This window comes from Oncorhynchus gorbuscha, linkage group LG06 (assembly GCF_021184085.1).
Source record: "Oncorhynchus gorbuscha isolate QuinsamMale2020 ecotype Even-year linkage group LG06, OgorEven_v1.0, whole genome shotgun sequence".
In the NCBI taxonomy this organism is placed as follows: domain Eukaryota; kingdom Metazoa; phylum Chordata; class Actinopteri; order Salmoniformes; family Salmonidae; genus Oncorhynchus; species Oncorhynchus gorbuscha.
Genome location: NC_060178.1, coordinates 82,471,082 through 82,489,558, shown reverse-complemented (window position 1 = coordinate 82,489,558; position 18,477 = coordinate 82,471,082). Strand labels below are relative to the sequence as shown.

The 18,477-nt window shown below is 43.3% G+C and overlaps 1 protein-coding gene across 1 annotated transcript in view; it reads right to left on the bottom strand.

Annotated features, from left to right (window-relative positions):
* LOC124038747 (CUB and sushi domain-containing protein 1-like) overlaps positions 1-18,477 on the bottom strand; it is a 374,488-nt gene that overhangs the window by 197,981 nt on the left and 158,030 nt on the right. The window contains 2 exon segments of the mRNA XM_046354821.1: positions 9,672-9,749; positions 10,761-10,873. Of these exon segments, the coding sequence (XP_046210777.1) occupies positions 9,672-9,749; positions 10,761-10,873 (191 nt within the window).

Here is an 18,477-nt window from a genome sequence, read left to right as displayed (position 1 = left end):
ATGAAATCCATAGAGAGATGGGACCAGGGTCGAGAAGGTGTTGGCAGTGGATAAAGAAGCCCCAGAGGCTGCTGACAAAGAGTCTTGTTCCCGGCGCATGTTGGACAGGCTGCCACAAAGGTCAGAGTGTCTGCCTACCAAAACTTCCTCCTCAAAAACTCTAGCGTTTTCTGCCCTCCCGGATGAGAGGTGAGATGCGATGAGTGAGCCCACTGAAGTACCTTGGACAGTGCCCCAAGAGGAACAAAAAGTATTTTAGGTGGACAGCCGTCTGGAACTGCCTCCCTACCTTGCGCTTACCTCACTACAGTCTCTATACCCAAGGACACCGGCGCGTGGAGGAGCGACCAGGGGATGATGGATTTAAGCGGCCGATCCTCACTGGAGCTAGGGAACTGGTGAGAAAGGGCACCCGACTTGACGTTCTTAGACCCCAGACAGTAAGATAACGTGAATCTGAACTGAGTGAAGAAGAAATCCCAACGAGCCTGTCGGGGTTGAGGCGTTTAGCCTCCTGGAGGTAGGCCAGGTTCTTGTGGTCAGTCCAACCCATGAAGGGATATGAGCGTAAGAAGCTCCCGATTGCCGACATCATAGTTCCTCTCCGCTGGAGTGAGATGCCTGGAGAGGAAGACACAGGGATGGAGCTTTTGGTATTTCACCGAGCGTTGCGCCAGAACTGCCCCCATGCCAACGTCAGTGGCATCCACCTCTACCACGAGGGGAGAGAAGGTTCCGCATGAATGAGAATGGGTACAGAAGAAAACCAATGTTTCAGGTCCTGGAATGCCTTCTCAACATACATGCCCAGCCAAGCCCTTGATGAGCGTTGTCAATGGCGCCGTCACAGCACTGAAGTTTCTCACAAATCTCTGATAGAAATGAACAAAACCCCAAAAACGCTGAACTTGCTTGACCGTGCTGGGTCGCGGCCAATTGACCACCGCTCCTACCTTTTGGGAGTCCATCAGTACACAGGCCTGAGACACGATGTACCCCAGGAAGGAGATCTGAGGAACGTGAAACTCACACTCTTCGGCCTTCACGAACAAGTGATGAGCGAGGAGTCTTTGAAGGACCTGGCGGACATGTTGGACATGTTCAACCATGAAGATGAGGATGTCATCCAGGTGCACAAACACGAACAGGTGAAGGAAGATGAGCAGCACATCATTGACCAGGACCTGGAAAACGGCTGGAGCATTAGTAAGTCCAAACGGCATGACCCGATACTCATAATATCCATAAGGAGTGTTGAACGCTGTCTTCCATTCATCTCCCTGTCAGATGTGCACCAGATTTTACACGTTCCGTAAATCCAATTAGAGAAAACCGTAGCTCCGTGGAGTCTCTCAAAAGCTGATGACATAAGAGGAAGGGGGTAACGATATGAAGGAGAACCATAGTCAATTTGAGAACCCTGACGGGGTGCAGGACAAGCAATCCCATCATACAGCAGTGAAACAAATGAAGAGTCGACTCCATCAGCAGGGCCCGAAACACTGGAACCAACTCGGACCCCTCCTTCCTCTCATGACGACGTTCCCAAAGCCGGTTGTCAATCCAGATGGCCAGAACGATAAGCTACCCAAGAGTGTAAGAGTTGTCCCGGGAAGCCAGTTCATTCTTGAGAACCTCACTGAGTCCATTCAGAAGGACTGAGTGAAATGCCTCTATATTCCAACAGCTCTCAGTGGCGAGCGTCCGAAAGTCAATGGTGTAATCAGCTACGCTCCGGCTGCCCTGCCGAAGCGCAATGAGTCTTTGAGCAGCATTTCTGCCACTTATGGGGTGATCAAAAACCATCCTCATCTCCTGGGTGAAGCTTTGCTAATTGAAACAAATGTCTGATTGCTGCTCCTAGATGGCAGTAGCCCAGGCCAGAGCCCGTCCTGAGAGCAAGGAGATGACATATGCCATGCTTGGTGGGAAACATTGATGCCTGCAGTTCAAAGACCAGTGAACATTGTTAGCAGGAACCCATGACACCTCCCAGGATACCCCTCATAGCGCTCTGGTGCTGGGAGATGAGGCTCCCAAGGAGAGGGAGATGTGGTGCTGGTAGGAAGTGGAGGGTTAGAAACTGCCACAGGTGCAGCAGCAGTAGTTGCTCCCATCTGTCCCGTCTGCAGAGTGAACACAAGAGTTCCTAAATCCTCTGACATAGTCCTCAGCCACGCCTCATTGCGACCAATCACTGTTCCATGGTGAATGAGACCCGAACGTAAGTGATGGAGCTCGGAGTGTCCCTCGGACGACAGAGAAATCTCTGCTGAGCCCATTTTGAGGCTCAGGTCTAATGACTAGTGAAAATAGTGCAAGTACGAACTTGGACACAGGTGCAGAGAAACACAGCAGGCAGAGGTAAGGGTAAATCCAGAATATTTACTTAACCTGTCATTGCTAGGGCCACTTACTGCCCCTACTGGAGGAATTTGGTGCCCTTATTAAACAGGATAAATTTTTGTCAAAAGTTGCTAATATATGCATATAAAAAATATTATCGAATAGAAAACACTCTAAAGCTTCTAAAACCGTTTAAATTGTGTCTCTATGTAAAGCAGAACTGTCAGGGCATGCATTCTCCCAAACTATCTCTTGTCATGATAAAAGTTGTCCCAACAGTTACAGCTCTGGGAACAGTTCCTACGTGTTCAGCGCGATCCCCGCTTTCAATGGGGCTTCTCATTGTGAGAATCGCACGCTCACGAGAGTTTGAGCGTGCCGAAAGCTCTCGGTCACGCGAAAAAACAGGTCACTTTTATGCCCGCTCTGGTCAAGTCCTGTCTTTTTTCCAAGATCGATTGAACGGTGCCTGTGTTTCTGTTCGTCCTCACGATAGCTGTACACCTTTATTACATTTTACATTTAAGTAATTTAGCAGACGCTCTTATCCAGAGCGACTTACAAATTGGTGCATTCACCTTATGACATAACATGTTAAAGCTTGATTATGAAGTTTGTTTGACAAGTTTACTCGACATATAATATGTAAGTTCGACGTTTTGGTGCGCATCCACTTGACTTTTGGCTACATTTCGACCGAAATGTGTAGTTTTTGAGAACCGAAAGACGCAGACTTGAAAACTAAACGCTGTTTTGGTAAGTATAATCCCTTCCAGGTCTTCTGATGGAAGAACAGCAAAGGTAAGGGAATATTTATGTGGTAAATTTGGGTTTCTGTGGACTCCAAGATAGAGGAGCCAGAATGCTACTTTTGGAGCGCCGACTCCTAGTATAGCCTAGTGAACGCAACCTGTTATTTTAAAAATAAATGTAACACAGCGATTGCATTTAGAAGAAGTGTATCTTCCTATACATATGTAGAACATGCATATTTAGTCAAAGTTTATGATGTGTATTCCTTGTTAGCTGACGTTATCTGCCGGAGCTATCGTCATTTCAGTAGCATTTTTTGAACGATGCGTCATTGTAAACAGAGATTTATGGATATATATTGCAGATTATTGAAAAAAAATGAATGTACTGTGTAACATGTTATATTACTGTCATCTGTTGAAGATTTCAAAAGGTTAGTGGAATGATTTTTCTTTTAATCCTGCGTTTGTTGATTGCATATTTTTTCCTACTTGGCTATGCAAATGAGCTATGTCTGCGGTGGTGGTTTGACATAAATATGTGCTATGTTTTCGCCGTAAAACATTTTAGAAATCTGACTTGCTGGGTAGATAAACAACTTGTTTATCTTTCATTTGAGCTATTGGACTTGTTAATGTGTGGAGGTTAAATATTTTTAGGAATATTTTTGCGTTCCATGCGCCACATTCCAGCTGAGGGTGGGGGGGTGGAGGTCCCAGCTGGGAACGGGTGTCCCCAACAGGTTAAGGTCTTCATAACAAAGCAAGGGCACACAAGAACATAAAACATGAGACCTGAGCAACTGGCCCAGTCCACAGAGGAACCTAAATAGTCATCCAGTAGGTGATCCCAATAAGCCGGTTGGAAGCGGTTGGAATCCAAGATGGCATAGCAGTAGGTCGTCCTGTCGTATCGTGTCCCCTGTATATATCATCTCTTTTTCGTTTTACATATTTTTCTTCGCATATCTTTAAAAACATTTTGCTAAACCTAAGCTTCCAAATACTCTCCTGAAACCCGCCTCACCCAATATAGCTACTTTTTCCTAAAGTATTTATATTTACTTCGGAACCGGGACCCATCAACTGAAGCTAGCCAGCTAACCGGTCATCAGCTAACCTTTAGCTAGGAAAGCTCTCGCCAGTTCGAACAACGCAACGCTAACCAGAGCATAACGGACCTATTTATTTTTTATCCCCGGATTCCCACCGCAAACGGAACATTTTTCAGCTGGATCTTCACAACTAGCTATCAAGCTAAACCGCAACCCACGACCGGTCTATCGATGTCACCGCATGAAGAGGAATAAACAGACTCACCCAATCGCGAAGTCCCCCAAAGGATAACTCTCTAGCCCTTGCTATCTCCTTGCTTGGTAATTCGGCCTGCTATCTGCTAGCTTGTTTAGCCCAGGTCCGCTAACTGCTACCTTGTTTACCCCGGCCTGCTAACTGTTAGCTTGTTAGCACAGGCCTGCTAACCGTCTGCATCGCCGCGTCCCAAACACTCAGTGGCCCATATGTACTTTCTATCTCTTCCCGATTAAAAAAAAAAAAATGTTTATACCTTCTGGAATCCTGCCTCACCCAATGTGATACGGAATCGCTATTATTTTTAATTTTTAGAACACACTCAAGAACCTCCAGAAGCTAACCAGCTAAATAGCTACAAGCTATTTAGTCATTGTTAGTTTTTTAACCTGGATAACACTCGCCAGTCCAGCTCCCCTGCTCCATCCACCGCTGCCCCCTGGACACTGATCACTTGGCTACACAGCTGTTGCACGCTGGACTGTCCATTAATCACGGTACTCCATTCTGCTTGTTTGTTTTATTTGTCGGCCCCATTGCCTAGTCAACGCCATTTTACCTGCTGTTGTTGTGCTAGCTGATTAGCTGTTGTCTCACCTACTGTTTTAGCTAGCTTTCCCAATTCAACACCTGTGATTACTGTATGCCTCGCTGTATGTCTCTCTCAAATGTCAATATGCCTTGTATACTGTTGCTCAGGTTAGTTATTGTTTTAGTTCACAATGGAGCCCCTAGTCCCACTCCTCATACCCCTGATACCTCCTTTGTCCCACCTCCCACACATGCGGTGACCTCACCCATTACAACCAGCATGTCCAGAGATACAACCTCTCTCATCATCACCCAGTGCCTGGGCTTACCTCCGCTGTACCCACACCCCACTATACCCCTGTCTGCGCATTATGCCCTGAATATATTCTACCATGCCCAGAAACCTGCTCCTCTTATCCTCTGTCCCCAACGCTCAAGGCGACCAGTTTTGAAAGCCTTTAGCCGCACCCTCATACTACTCCTTCTCTGTTCCGCTGGTGATGTGGAGGTAAACCCAGGCCCTGCATGTCCCCAGGCACCCTCATTTGTTGACTTCTGTGATCGAAAAAGCCTTGGTTTCATGCATATCAACATCAGAAGCCTCCTCCCTAAGTTTGTTTTACTCACTGCTTTAGCACACTCTGCTAACCCTGATGTCCTTGTCGTGTCTGAATCCTGGCTCAGGAAGGCCACCAAAAATTCAGAGATTTCCATACCCAACTATAACATCTTCCGTCAAGATAGAACTGCCAAAGGGGGAGGAGTTGCAGTCTACTGCAGAGATGGCCTGCAAAGTAATGTCATACTTTCCAGGTCCATACCCAAACAGTTCGAACTACTAATTTTGAAAATTAGAAATAAGTCTCTCACTGTTGCCGCCTGCTACCGACCCCCCTCAGCTCCCAGCTGTGCCCTGAACACCATTTGTGAATTGATTGCCCCCCATCTAGCTTCAGAGTTTGTTCTGTTAGGTGACCTAAACTGGGATATGCTTAACACCCCGGCAGTCATACAATCTAAGCTAGATGCCCTCAATCTCACACAAATCATCAAGGAACCCACCAGGTACAACCCTAACTCGACATTCTATATACGACACCATTCTATATACTTTCGGCCCGTCATTGGACACTGTGCTATCTAACCTCCAAACGAGCTTCAATGCCATACAATACTCCTTCCGTGGCCTCCAACTGCTCTTAAACGCTAGTAAAACCAAATGCATGCTTTTCAACCGATCGCTGCCTGCACCCGCATGCCCGACTAGCATCACCACCCTGGATGGTTCCGACCTTGAATATGTGGACATCTATAAGTACCTAGGTGTCTGGCTAGACTGCAAACTCTCCTTCCAGACTCATATCAAACATCTCCAATTGAAAATCAAATCAAGAGTCGGCTTTCTATTCCGCAACAAAGCCTCCTTCACTCACGCTGCCAAGCTTACCCTAGTAAAACTGACTATCCTACCGATCCTCGACTTCGGCGATGTCATCTACAAAATTTCTTCCAACACTCTACTCAGCAAACTGGATGCAGTTTATCACAGTGCCATCCGTTTTGTCACTAAAGCACCTTATACCACCCACCACTGCGACTTGTATGCTCTAGTCGGCTGGCCCTCGCTACATATTCGGCGCCAGACCCACTGGCTCCAGGTCATCTACAAGGCCATGCAAGGTAAAGCTCCGCCTTATCTCAGTTCACTGGTCACGATGGCAACACCCATCCGTAGCACGCGCTCCAGCAGGTGTATCTCACTGATCATTCCTAAAGCCAACACCTCATTCGGCCGCCTTTCGTTCCAGTACTCTGCTGCCTGTGACTGGAACGAATTGCAAAAATCGCTGAAGTTGGAGAATTTTATCTCCCTCACCAACTTCAAACATCAGCTATCTGAGCAGCTAACCGATCGCTGCAGCTGTACATAGTCTATTGGTAAATTGCCCACCCATTTTCACCTACCTCATCCCCACAGTTTTTATTTATTTACTTTTCTGCTCTTTTGCACACCAATATCTCTACCTGTACATGATCATCTGATCATTTATCACTCCAGTGTTAATCTGCAAAATTGTAATTATTCGCCTAACTCCTCCTGCCCTTTGCACACATTGTATATAGACTCCCCTTTTTTTCTACTGTGTTATTGACTTGTTAATTGTTTACTCCATGTGTAACTCTGTTGTCTGTTCACACTGCTATGCTTTATCTTGGCCAGGTCGCAGTTGCAAATGAGAACTTGTTCTCAACTAGCCTACCTGGTTAAATAAAGGTGAAATAAAAATAAATAAATAAATAAATAAAAGCCCAATCAGGGTCAACTGGATACCAGAGGAAACTCAATACTGCCCTCCAGTGGCAACCACAGGTAGTACACTCCGGTAAGAAACCCTGACCTGTGACAGCATACATCAGACTGGGTCGATTTAGTACATCATTTAGTATATCTGGAGTGGCAGGTAGCCTAGTGGTTAGAGCGTTGGACTAGTAACTTAAAGGTTGCAAGATTGAATCCCCGAGCTGACAAGGTAAAAATCTGTCGATCTGCCCCTGAACAAGGCACTTAACCCACTGTTCCTAGGCCGTCATTGAAAATAAGAATGTGTTCTTTAACTGACCTGCCTAGACAAATAAAATAAGAAAATAAATCTGTCTAATAAAATCTGTTAGGGGGCATATTGATATTTCCACGTATAGTATACCCCCTAGGTAATGAATAGCAATCATGCAATATGATTCGATATTAACATTGATCATTGACTTGAGAAACTACTCACACCCATTGACTTTTTCCACATTTTGTTCTGTTACAGTCTACGCACAACACCCCATAATGTCAAAGTGGAATTGTGTTTTTAGACATGTTTACAAATTAATAAAAAATGAAAAGCTGTCATGTCTTAATTCAATAAGTATTAAACCCTTTTGTTACGTAAAAATAAGTTGCATGTTCACAATCTGTGTGCAATAATGGTGTTTAGTATTAAAGAATACCCAATCCCTGTAGCCCACACATAGAATTATCTGTAAGGTTCCAAAGTCAAGCAGTCAATTTCAAGCATGGATTCAAATAACAAAGACCAGGGAGGTTTTTTTATGGTTAGCAAAGAAGAGCACGTTTTGGTAGATAAGGAAAAAGAAAGCAGACATTGAATACCTAGGATAGGATAAGTATTCCCTCTCACCCCCCCCCCCTTTAAGATTTAGATGCACTATTGTAAAGTGACTGTTCCACTGGATGTCATAAGGTGAATGCACCAATTTGTAAGTCACTCTGGATAAGAGCGTCTGCTAAATGACTTAAATGTAAATGTAATGAATATCCCTTTGAGCATGGTGCAGTTATTGATGTTACACTTTGGATGGTGTTTCAATACACTCAGTCACTACAAAGATATAGGTGCCCTTCCTAAATCAGTTGCCGGAGAGGAAGTAAACCACTCAGGGATTTCGCCATGAGGCCAACAGTGATTTTAAAGCAGTTACAGAGTTTAATGGCTGTGATAGGAGAAAACTAAGGATGGATCAACAACATTGTAGTTAACTCCACAATACTAACATACATGACAGAGTGAAAAGAAAGAAGCCTAAACAGAATAAAAATATTACAAAACATGCATCCAGTTCGTAATAAGGCATTTTAGTAATACTAATAGCAAATTGGCAAAGAAATGCACTTTTTGTTCTGAATACAAAGCCTTCTGTTTAGGGCAAATACAACACAACACATCACTGAGTACCACTCTTCATATTTTACAGAATGGTGGTGTTATGAGTTGCATCGTGTTATGGGTATGCTTGTCATCGGCAAGAACTTTAGGATAGAAAGAGCTAAGTACAGGCAAAATCCTAAAGGAAAAACTAGTTAAGTCTGCTTTCCAACAGACACTGGGAGACAAATTCACCTTTCAGCAGGATAATAACCTAAAACACAAGGACAAATATACACAGGAGTTGCTTACCAATACATCATTGGATGTTCCTGATTGGCCTAGTTACAGATTTGATTTAATTTGGCTTGAAAATCTATGGCAAGACATGAAAATGCCTGTCTAACAATGGTCAACAACCAGAGCTTGATGAATTTGAAAGAATAATGGGCAAATAATTGTACAATCCAGGTGTGCAAAGCATTTAGGGACTTACCCAGAAAGACAGCTCATCACTGCCAAAGGTGATTCTAGCATGTATTGACTCAGGGGGTTGAATACTAATCTAATCAAGACATATTAGTGTTCTATTTTCCATTAATTCATCAATAATACTATTTTTAAAAGTGTTTTTCTTCTGCTTTGATATTACAGAGTAATTTCATTCATTTTAATCCCACTTGGTAATACAACAAAATGTGGGAAAAGTCAAGGGGTGTGAATAATTTCTGAAGCCACTGTAACTGTTAAGTAATGGACACATACAGATGGCATGAGTTTTTTAAACAAAGAGGGCTTATCCAAAACCCTCCAGTAGACTCTGGTCCCAGAGATGCCAATGTAGGTGGAGTTTAGTAGGATGAAAGATCAATCAACTTGACTTAACTTTGTAAGAAAGACTCATTTGTTTGACTCTGGTACAACTACCAAATCCTAAAAACTTATCGTAAGTGTACATTTCTTCACTGTTTTGGACTGCCTGGGGAAAGACACCCCCTTTTAAGATATGCTTGATTTTATGATGATTACAATTCTGATGTCTGTAAAACTGCACCTCAGCTTATAAGAAAGTACTTACAAACAGCATTTTTGTGGTTTGTGTCTTTGCTTGGAAGCAGTTTCACCCCTCTGGACTTCAGCTCAATTGCCTTTTTTACTGTTAGGGAGAGAAAGTCGTGCACATCATAATCCATTATGTAATTAGCAAAACACCCTAAGAGCTCAGGCTGAAAGAAAATCTGTGTCACAACATGCAAACAATTCTGTGAGATTATTTTGCTATAGAAGGACCCCCCCCCCACGCCCGTCTCCAAATATACTTTGAAGCTGGCGTTTACTGGAGAAATTCACAAGCAGAGATGTCAAGCTGTCCTCCAGGTGATTGCAGAGGGCCAGCATGGTGCCAATGTGCCCAGGCCACCACGCAATTATTGGGTCTGTATTATTTAGTCTTTATAGATCATCCAAGTCAGAGGAGTTCTTTGTTGTGCAGGGCAAGGGAGGGCCAGCTTGTGAACAGTGGTGGCTACACTTTCACCTAACACCACTGGGCTCAGTTCCCAGCAGGCAGTGCAGTGAATGAGTAGCCTGCGTTAGTGTCAACAGAAGCCAATTTGGATTTCGATATGACTCGGAATCTAATCTGGTAATTATGTCATGCAGGGAAGCCAATTAAACCCTGAGAAATCTGAAATAGGTTCAGTGTGAGTATTCTTTTCTCCATATGACTTCATCCCCTCGCCAGGTATTAAGTGGAAGTATAGTAATTTTACCGGACAATATAACACAAATGCTAAATAATAGGGGACAAAAATTCATGTGGGAGGGAAAAAAGTTGCCAACTATTTTTAATGAGAATGGGCTTCGTATCCAAACTCTTTTAGGCAGAAGTACCTGGGGCTACACTTAGTGACTAAACCTGGAAGGCCTCAAGTCATGTTGCACTTCGTCAAACTCCATTTAACAGGCAGAAACCAGAGAAATAACTATGCATACACCTGCAAACCGTATGCTGGCAGAATCCAGGTCAGGCCAAGATGTCATGTTTAGCAGAGCTCTGGCAGAGCGTGAAAAGTGACGTGATGTGAAGGAACTCACTGCCAATTGCACTGACGACTGCCTGCAATGGGAAGGGTTCTATCCCAACCCTCTGACACTGACCCCTTACCTTGGTACTGGGCACTAAATCCTTTCCGCCGATGGTTGCTGTCTGATGTGAAATGCAGCCGTAACCAGTTCTTGCTGCTGATGACAGGGGAAGGTATATTCATACCGGTCAGCCTGGAAGAAAATATGATTCTCAATTCAGCAGAGTGACCCAAAACTTCCATCAAAAGGACACTCAAAGTAAAACAAATGGGGTGCTTTTAGTAACAATAGCACATCTACACTGCATGACTACTGGAATGATTACACAATGGGTTAATTGGAAGGAATGCTAAGAGTACATACCAAATCAAAAGTTTAATATAAGGACATCTGTGTGAAAAATCACACACATGGTGCAATGCCTACTCAATTTGACAGCTGTGTGTTATATATTTTGCAGGGTTAACTTTGCTGCTCTACCCCATTAACCTCACAGATGCCTTGAGTAGTAAGCACACATTTTGATATGGCTGTATTACTCTATTCCAGTTTTTTAAATTACTTTTCCTGTTGAAAAACAATATCCCATGTATAAATGCACTAATTTACACACACTTAAGGGTAAAAAATATGTTAAAGAGCAAGTGCAAACTTTCAAGGATTCTGATGGTGCCCTCTGATGTCATCAGCCTCCCCCTTGCTTGAGGAACAATACAGGAGCAATAGAGAACAAAATAGAAAAGGGTCAACTGAAAAATTGTTACCTGAACCCAAATGAATGAAACCCTTATCAACAACCTTAGACATTTCAATACGGCGTACCAACAAATATATACAGTTATCTTTCAAATCAATCTTTACCCACATCATAGGAAACTTAAAGATGAACTGCTATCTGTATTTCACTATCATAGCACAGTCTTCATGGGAAGCAGCTTTGGTGATGGAGTGAGTCGCTGCAGGTGAAGCAATTTAGGTAAAATACCTCAGACCATGGACACATCATGATTGTTCCATCAACACCTCAGCCATTTTAGTTACACAAGCCCAGTTCAATATGTTTATTTCAATAGCCTCAGAGCAACTTAACCCAATACTCGTTGATCAGCCAACTCTTAAATCTTCGCAAACAGTACTAAAACCTCAGTGGTTAATTCAATCTGCTTTAAAAGTACAGCAACACATTTCATTTTTCCTTATACCTGGGATTGCGAAGACTTTTTTGCCTTCTTTCTGCTCATACTGCCTCATAACCTAGCTTTCACACTCCAATGAGCAACACTGTTAAAAAGAAAGTGAGAAGGCCCAACACCACTCAGCATTAATTGCTATTCGTTCACTGTCCTGTACCAATTCCGGCTAGACCTTCAATCCAATCCATTGTAATGAGGTGAGATCTATCTATGCTACAATCATAAAATTGTTCCTGTATCTTCTTGTAAGGAAATCCTTATTGTAAGTAAATGTATTGTTCTTTATCGGGAGGTTTAATTTATTTAATTTAGTAGTGGTATTTATGAGTTCATGATGTTTACAAAACCAATGTGATAAAAGGTGCAAAACTTCAAAGAAAAGGAAGGCTTTTATTTTATGCAGAAGCTATAATATAATTAATTCAGCTTTGGCAACAGAATGTCAGAGGTCATGAGGACAGGCATATATGTACTTTGATGAGTTCTACTAGTATGTGAAGAGAATGGAGAGTCTTCCACACACAACAAAATCTCCTAGGATTAACTCTAATAACCTTTGGACCACAATTCAAGGCACAATACCTTCTCAACCATTGGACACTACCTCCCGCTTATAGTGTTGCCACAATGGTTGTGCAAACACTGTTGTCCATTTTTTTTTCTATTTCACCTTTATTTAACCAGGTAGACTAGTTGAGAACAAGTTCTCATTTACAACTGCGACCTGGCCAAGATAAAGCATAGCAGTGTTAACAGACAACAACACAGAGTTACCCATGGAGTAAACAATAAACAAGTCAATAACACAGTAGAAAAAAAGAGTCTATATACATGGTGTGCAAAAGCCATGAGGAGGTAGGCAAATAATTACAATTTTGCAGATTAACACTGGAGTGATAAATGATCAGATGGTAATGTGCAGGTAGAGATACTGGTGTGCAAAAGAGCAGAAAAGTAAATAAATAAAAACAGTATGGGGATGATGTAGGTAAATTGGATGGGCTATTTACCGATGGACTATGTACAGCTGCAGCGATCAGTTAGCTGCTCAGATAGCAGATGTTTAAAGTTGGTGAGGGAGATAAAAGTCTCCAACTTCAGCGATTTTTGCAATTCGTTCCAGTCACAGGCAGCAGAGAACTGGAAGGAAAGGCGGCCAAATGGGGTGTTGGCTTTAGGGATGATCAGTGAGATATACCTGCTGGAGCGCGTGCTACGGGTGGGTGTTGCCATCGTGACCAGTGAACTGAGATAAGGCGGAGCTTTACCTAGCATGGACTTGTAGATGACCCGGAGGCAGTGGGTCTGGTGACGAATATGTAGCGAGGGCCAGCCGACTAGAGCATACAGGTCGCAGTGGTGGGTGGTATAAGGTGCTTTAGTAACAAAACTGATGGCACTGTAATAAACTGTATCCAGTTTGCTGAGTAGAGTATTGGAAGCTGTTTTGTAGATGACATCGCCGAAGTCGAGGATCGGTAGGATAGTCAGTTTTACTAGGGTAAGTTTGGCGGTGTGAGTGAAGGAGGCTTTGTTGCGGAATAGAAAGCCGACTCTAGATGTTATTTTAGATTGGAGATGTTTGATATGAGTATGGAAAGAGAGTTTACAGTCTAGCCAGACACCTAGGTACTTATAGATGCCCACATATTCTAGATCGGAACCATCCAGGGTGATGATGCTAGTCGGGCGTGAGGGTGCAGGCAGCGAACGGTTGAAAAGCATGCATTTGGTTTTACTAGTGTTTAAGTGCAGTTGGAGGCCACGGAAGGAGTGTTGTATGGCATTGAAGCTCGTTTGGAGGTTAGATAGCACAGTGTCCAAGGATGGGCCAGAAGTATACAGGATGGTGTTGTCTGCGTAGAGGTGGATCAGGGAATCACCCGCAGCAAGAGCAACATCATTGATATATACAGAGAAAAAGTAGTTGGTGAACCAGGCAAGGCAGTCATTAGAAAAACCGAGGCTGTATATATCAAAGATGAGTCTGCCGATAAGAATAATGTGTTTGACAGAGTCTAAAACCTTGGCCAGGACGATGAAGGCGGCGGTTATGATATCGTTTAGTACCTTGAGCGTGGCTGAGGTGCACCTGTGACCGGCTCGGAAACCAGATTGCACAGCGGAGAAGGTACGGTGGGATTCGAGATGGTCAGTGATGTGTTTGTTGACTTGGCTTTCAAAGACCTTAGATAGGCAGGGCAGGATGGATATAGGTCTGTAACAGTTTGGGTCCAGGGTGTCTCCCCTTTGAAGAGGGGGATGACTGTGGCAGATTTCCAATCCTTGGGACGATATGAAAGAGAGGTTGAACAGGCTGGTAAAAGGGGTTGCGACAATGGCGGCGGATAGTTTCAGAAATAGAGGGTCCAGATTGTCAAGCCCAGCTGATTTGTACGGGTCCAAGTTTTGCAACATCTGCTATCTGGATTTGGGTAAGGGAGAAGCTGGGCAGGCTTGGGCGAGTAGCTGCGGGGGGGGCTGTTGGCCGAGGTTGGAGTAGCCAGGAGGAAGGCATGCCAGCCGTTGAGAAATGCTTGTTGAAGTTTTCGATTATCAGGCATTTATCGGTGGTGACAGTTTTACCTAGCCTCAGTGCAGTGGGCAGCTGGGAGGAGGTGCTCTTGTTCTCCATGGACTTTACAGTTTCCCGGAACTTTTTGGAGCTACAGGATGCAAATTTCGGCTTGAAAATGTTATGCAGGTGAATGAGGACCCAAAAGCGACTTGGCGAAAACAGAGTCTTTAATCCAGTTTAAGGAAATAGCAATACTCCTAGACAAATCGGAGCGGTAAATAAAGCATAAAAAACAATTCCACTCGTAATCACGAGAACAGACTGGAGACTCGATCATAAACTGCAGGTTGCCTCGGGAAGGCACTTGACCGTAGCAGACTCAGACACCTGCTCACCACGCGGCATCTGAGGGAAACACGACACGACAGGGCGATACAAAGACACAGCACGGTGAACAATATACAAGGATCCGACAGGACAGAAACGGAAAACAAGGGGAGAAATAGGGACTCTAATCAGGGGAAAAGATAGGGAACAGGTGTGGGAAGACTAAATGATTGATTAGGGGAATAGGAACAGCTGGGAGCAGGAACGGAACGATAGAGAGAAGAGAGAGAGGGAGGGAGAGAGAAAAAGGGGAACGAACCTAAAAAGACCAGCAGGGGGAAAACGAACAGAAGGAAAAGCAAAATGACAAGACAATATAAGACAAAACATGACAGAAAAAGCTGGCCTTTGCTTTCCTGACTGAGTGTGTGTATTGGTTCCTGACTTCCCTGAACAGTTGCATATCGCGGGGACTATTAGATACTATTGCAGTCCGCCACAGGATGTTTTTGTGCTGGTCGAGGGCAGTCAGGTCTGGAGTGAACCAAGGGCTATATCTGTTCTTAGTTCTGCATGTTTTGAACGGAGCATGCTTATCTAAGATGGTGAGGAAGTTACTTTTAAAGAATGACCAGGCATCCTCAACTGACGGGATGAGGTCAATATCCTTCCAGGAAACCTGGGCCAGGTCGATTAGAAAGGCCTGCTCGCAGAAGTGTTTTAGGGAGCATTTGACAGTGATGAGGTGTGGTTGTTTGACTGCGGACCCGTAGCAGATACAGGCAATGAGGCAGTGATCGCTGAGATCCTGGTTGAAGACAGCGGAGGTGTATTTGGAGGGTCAGTTGGTCAGGATAACGTCTATGAGGGTGCCCTTGTTTACAGATTTAGGGTTGTACCTGGTGGGTTCCTTGATGATTTGTGTGAGATTGAGGGCATCTAGCTTAGATTGTAGGACTGACGGGGTGTTAAGCATATCCCAGTTTAGGTCACCTAACAGAACAAACTCTTAAGCTAGATGGGGGGCAATCAATTCACAAATGGTGTCCAGAGCACAGCTGGGAGCTGAGGGGGGTCGGTAGCCGGCGGCAACAGTGAGAGACTTATTTCAGGAGAGAGTCGTTTTTAAAAATAGTAGTTCGAACTGTTTTGGGTATGGACCTGGAAAGTATGACATTACTTTGCAGACTATCTCTGCAGGAGACTGCAACTCCTCCCCCTTTGTCAGTTCTTTCTTGCCGGAAAATGTTATAGTTGGGTATGGAAATTTCCGAATTTTTGGTGGCCTTCCTAAGCCAGGATTCAGACACGACAAGGACATCAGGGTTGGCAGAGTGTGCTAAACAAGTGAGTAAAACAAACTTAGGGAGGAGGCTTCTGATGTTGACATGCATGAAACCAAGGCTTTTTCGATCACAGAAGTCAACAAATGAGGGTGCCTGGGGACATGCAGGGCCTGGGTTTACCTCCACATCACCCACATCATCTATGCATATTAGATGCAAATATCTGTTGTCACACATGAGATGTGTCAAATGCATTCAACATCCATTATTCTGCCTGAGAGTTTATGGGGCCTCTGTCATGTTCAAATAACATGATTGGCATTTGACAGGTGCAAAAAAGAGTCTTACATAGATAATTGGATAATTGTGCTTCTGTTAAATATGGTCATTGTAATTTCTGTCAAACATTTTATGTTTCCGATGATTATATCCTAATCTGAATTGAAATTGTTAAAAGGTGTCATGTGACTTAATAGTTGGCGGCAGGTAGCCTTGCGGTTAAGAGCGTTGGGCCAACAATCAAAATGTTGCTTGTTTGAATCCCTGAGCCGACTAGCAAGGTACTTAACCCTAATTGCTCCTGTAAGTCGCTCTGGATAGGAGTGTCTGCTAAATTACTAAAATGTTAAATTTGACGCCATGGTAGTAGATTTCTGCATCTCCTCCATATCTGTTGCAAAGTGAATAGTGATGCTTCAGGTACATTAATTATACTAATATTATGTGCAGTGCATTTTAAGCAAGCTTTCAAAACTTCCAAAAATGTCATTTGAAAGAGAACATTAACATTGATTTTAACAACTCAAGTTGAAGAAATCCATTGGTTTAATTTGTATCACAACTCTTACACCTTAGAGTCAGCGTAAATGAAATAACTAATCTTGACACTGGCTGGAAAGTTCAATTATGAAATTAACATATTTTTTATTATTTATTATTAACCCTGACATGACAGCTTGTCAGGCACCTGTCTGCCAAGATCATGTGGTGGAAAATGCTGAGGAAAGCCTTTTAGGGAACTTCCCAAGAGGAGGATATGTAAACAGGAATTTGTTCACACTCTCAGTTGTCAATCTTGTTCAACATTCATTCATGTCTGTCTGTATATCAATTACCACCTCTTGTGTCAACAACGTACCAGTGACGAAGATCTAATATTCTATAATCTTATCAATTTGTCTGAGGTTATTTAATTCAGACAAAAGCAGTCCCTGTCAACTCCAGGTGTTATATCAATATACAGTTGAAGTCGGAAGTTTACATACACTTAGGTTGGAGTCATTAAAACTAGTTTTTCAACCACTCCACAAATTTCTTGTTAACAAACTATAGTTTTGGCAAGTCGTTTAGGACATATACTTTGTGCATGACACAAGTCATTTTTACAACAATTGTTTACAGACAGATTATTTCACTTATAATTTACCGTATCACAATTCCAGTGGTCAGAGGTTTACATACACTAAGTTGATTGTGCCTTTAAACAGCTTGGAAAATTCCAGAAAAAGATGTCATGGCTTTAGAAGCTCCTGATAGGCTAACTGACATCATTTGAGTCAATTGGAGGTGTACCTGTGGATGTATTTCACGGCCTACCTTCAAACTCAGTGCCTCTTTGCTGATTTTGACATCAAAATCAATAGAAATCAGCCAAGACCTCATAAAAAATTGTAGATCTCCACAAGTCTGGTTCATTCTTGGGAGCAATTTCCAAACACCTGAAGTTCTCACATTCATCTATACAAACAATAGCACTCAAGTATAAACACCTTGGGACCACATAGGTGTCATATCACTCAGGAAGGAGACACGTTCTGTCTCCTAGAGATGAACGTACTCTGGTGTGAAAAGTGCAAATTGTGAAGATGCTGGAGGAAACAGGTACAAAAGTATCTATATCCACAGTAAAACTAGTCCTATATGGACATAATCTCAAAGGCCGCTCAGCAAGGAAGAAGCCACTGCTCCAAAACTGCCATAAAAAAGCCAGACTGTGGTTTGCAAATGCAAAAAAAATGTACTTTTTGGAGAAATGTCTTCTGGTCTGATGAAACATAAATAGAACTGTTTGGCCATAATGACCATCGTTATGTTTGGAGGAAAAAGGGGGTGGCTTGCAAGCCGAAGAACACCATCCCAACCGTGAAGCACGGGGATGGCAGCATCATGTTGTGTTGGTGCTTTGCTGCAGGAGGGACGGGTGCACTTCACAAAATAGATGACATCATGAGGCAGGAATATTACGTGGATATATTGAAGCAACATCTCAAGACATCAGTCAGGAAGTTAAATCTTGGACGCAAATGGTTCTTCCAAATGGACAATGATCCCAAACATACTTCCAAAGTTGTGGCAAAATGGCTTAAGGATAACAAAGCCAAGGTATTGGAGTGGCCATCACAAAGCCCTGCCCTCAAACCTATAGAACATTTGTGGGCAGAACTGAAAAAGCGTGTGCGAGCAATTAGGCCG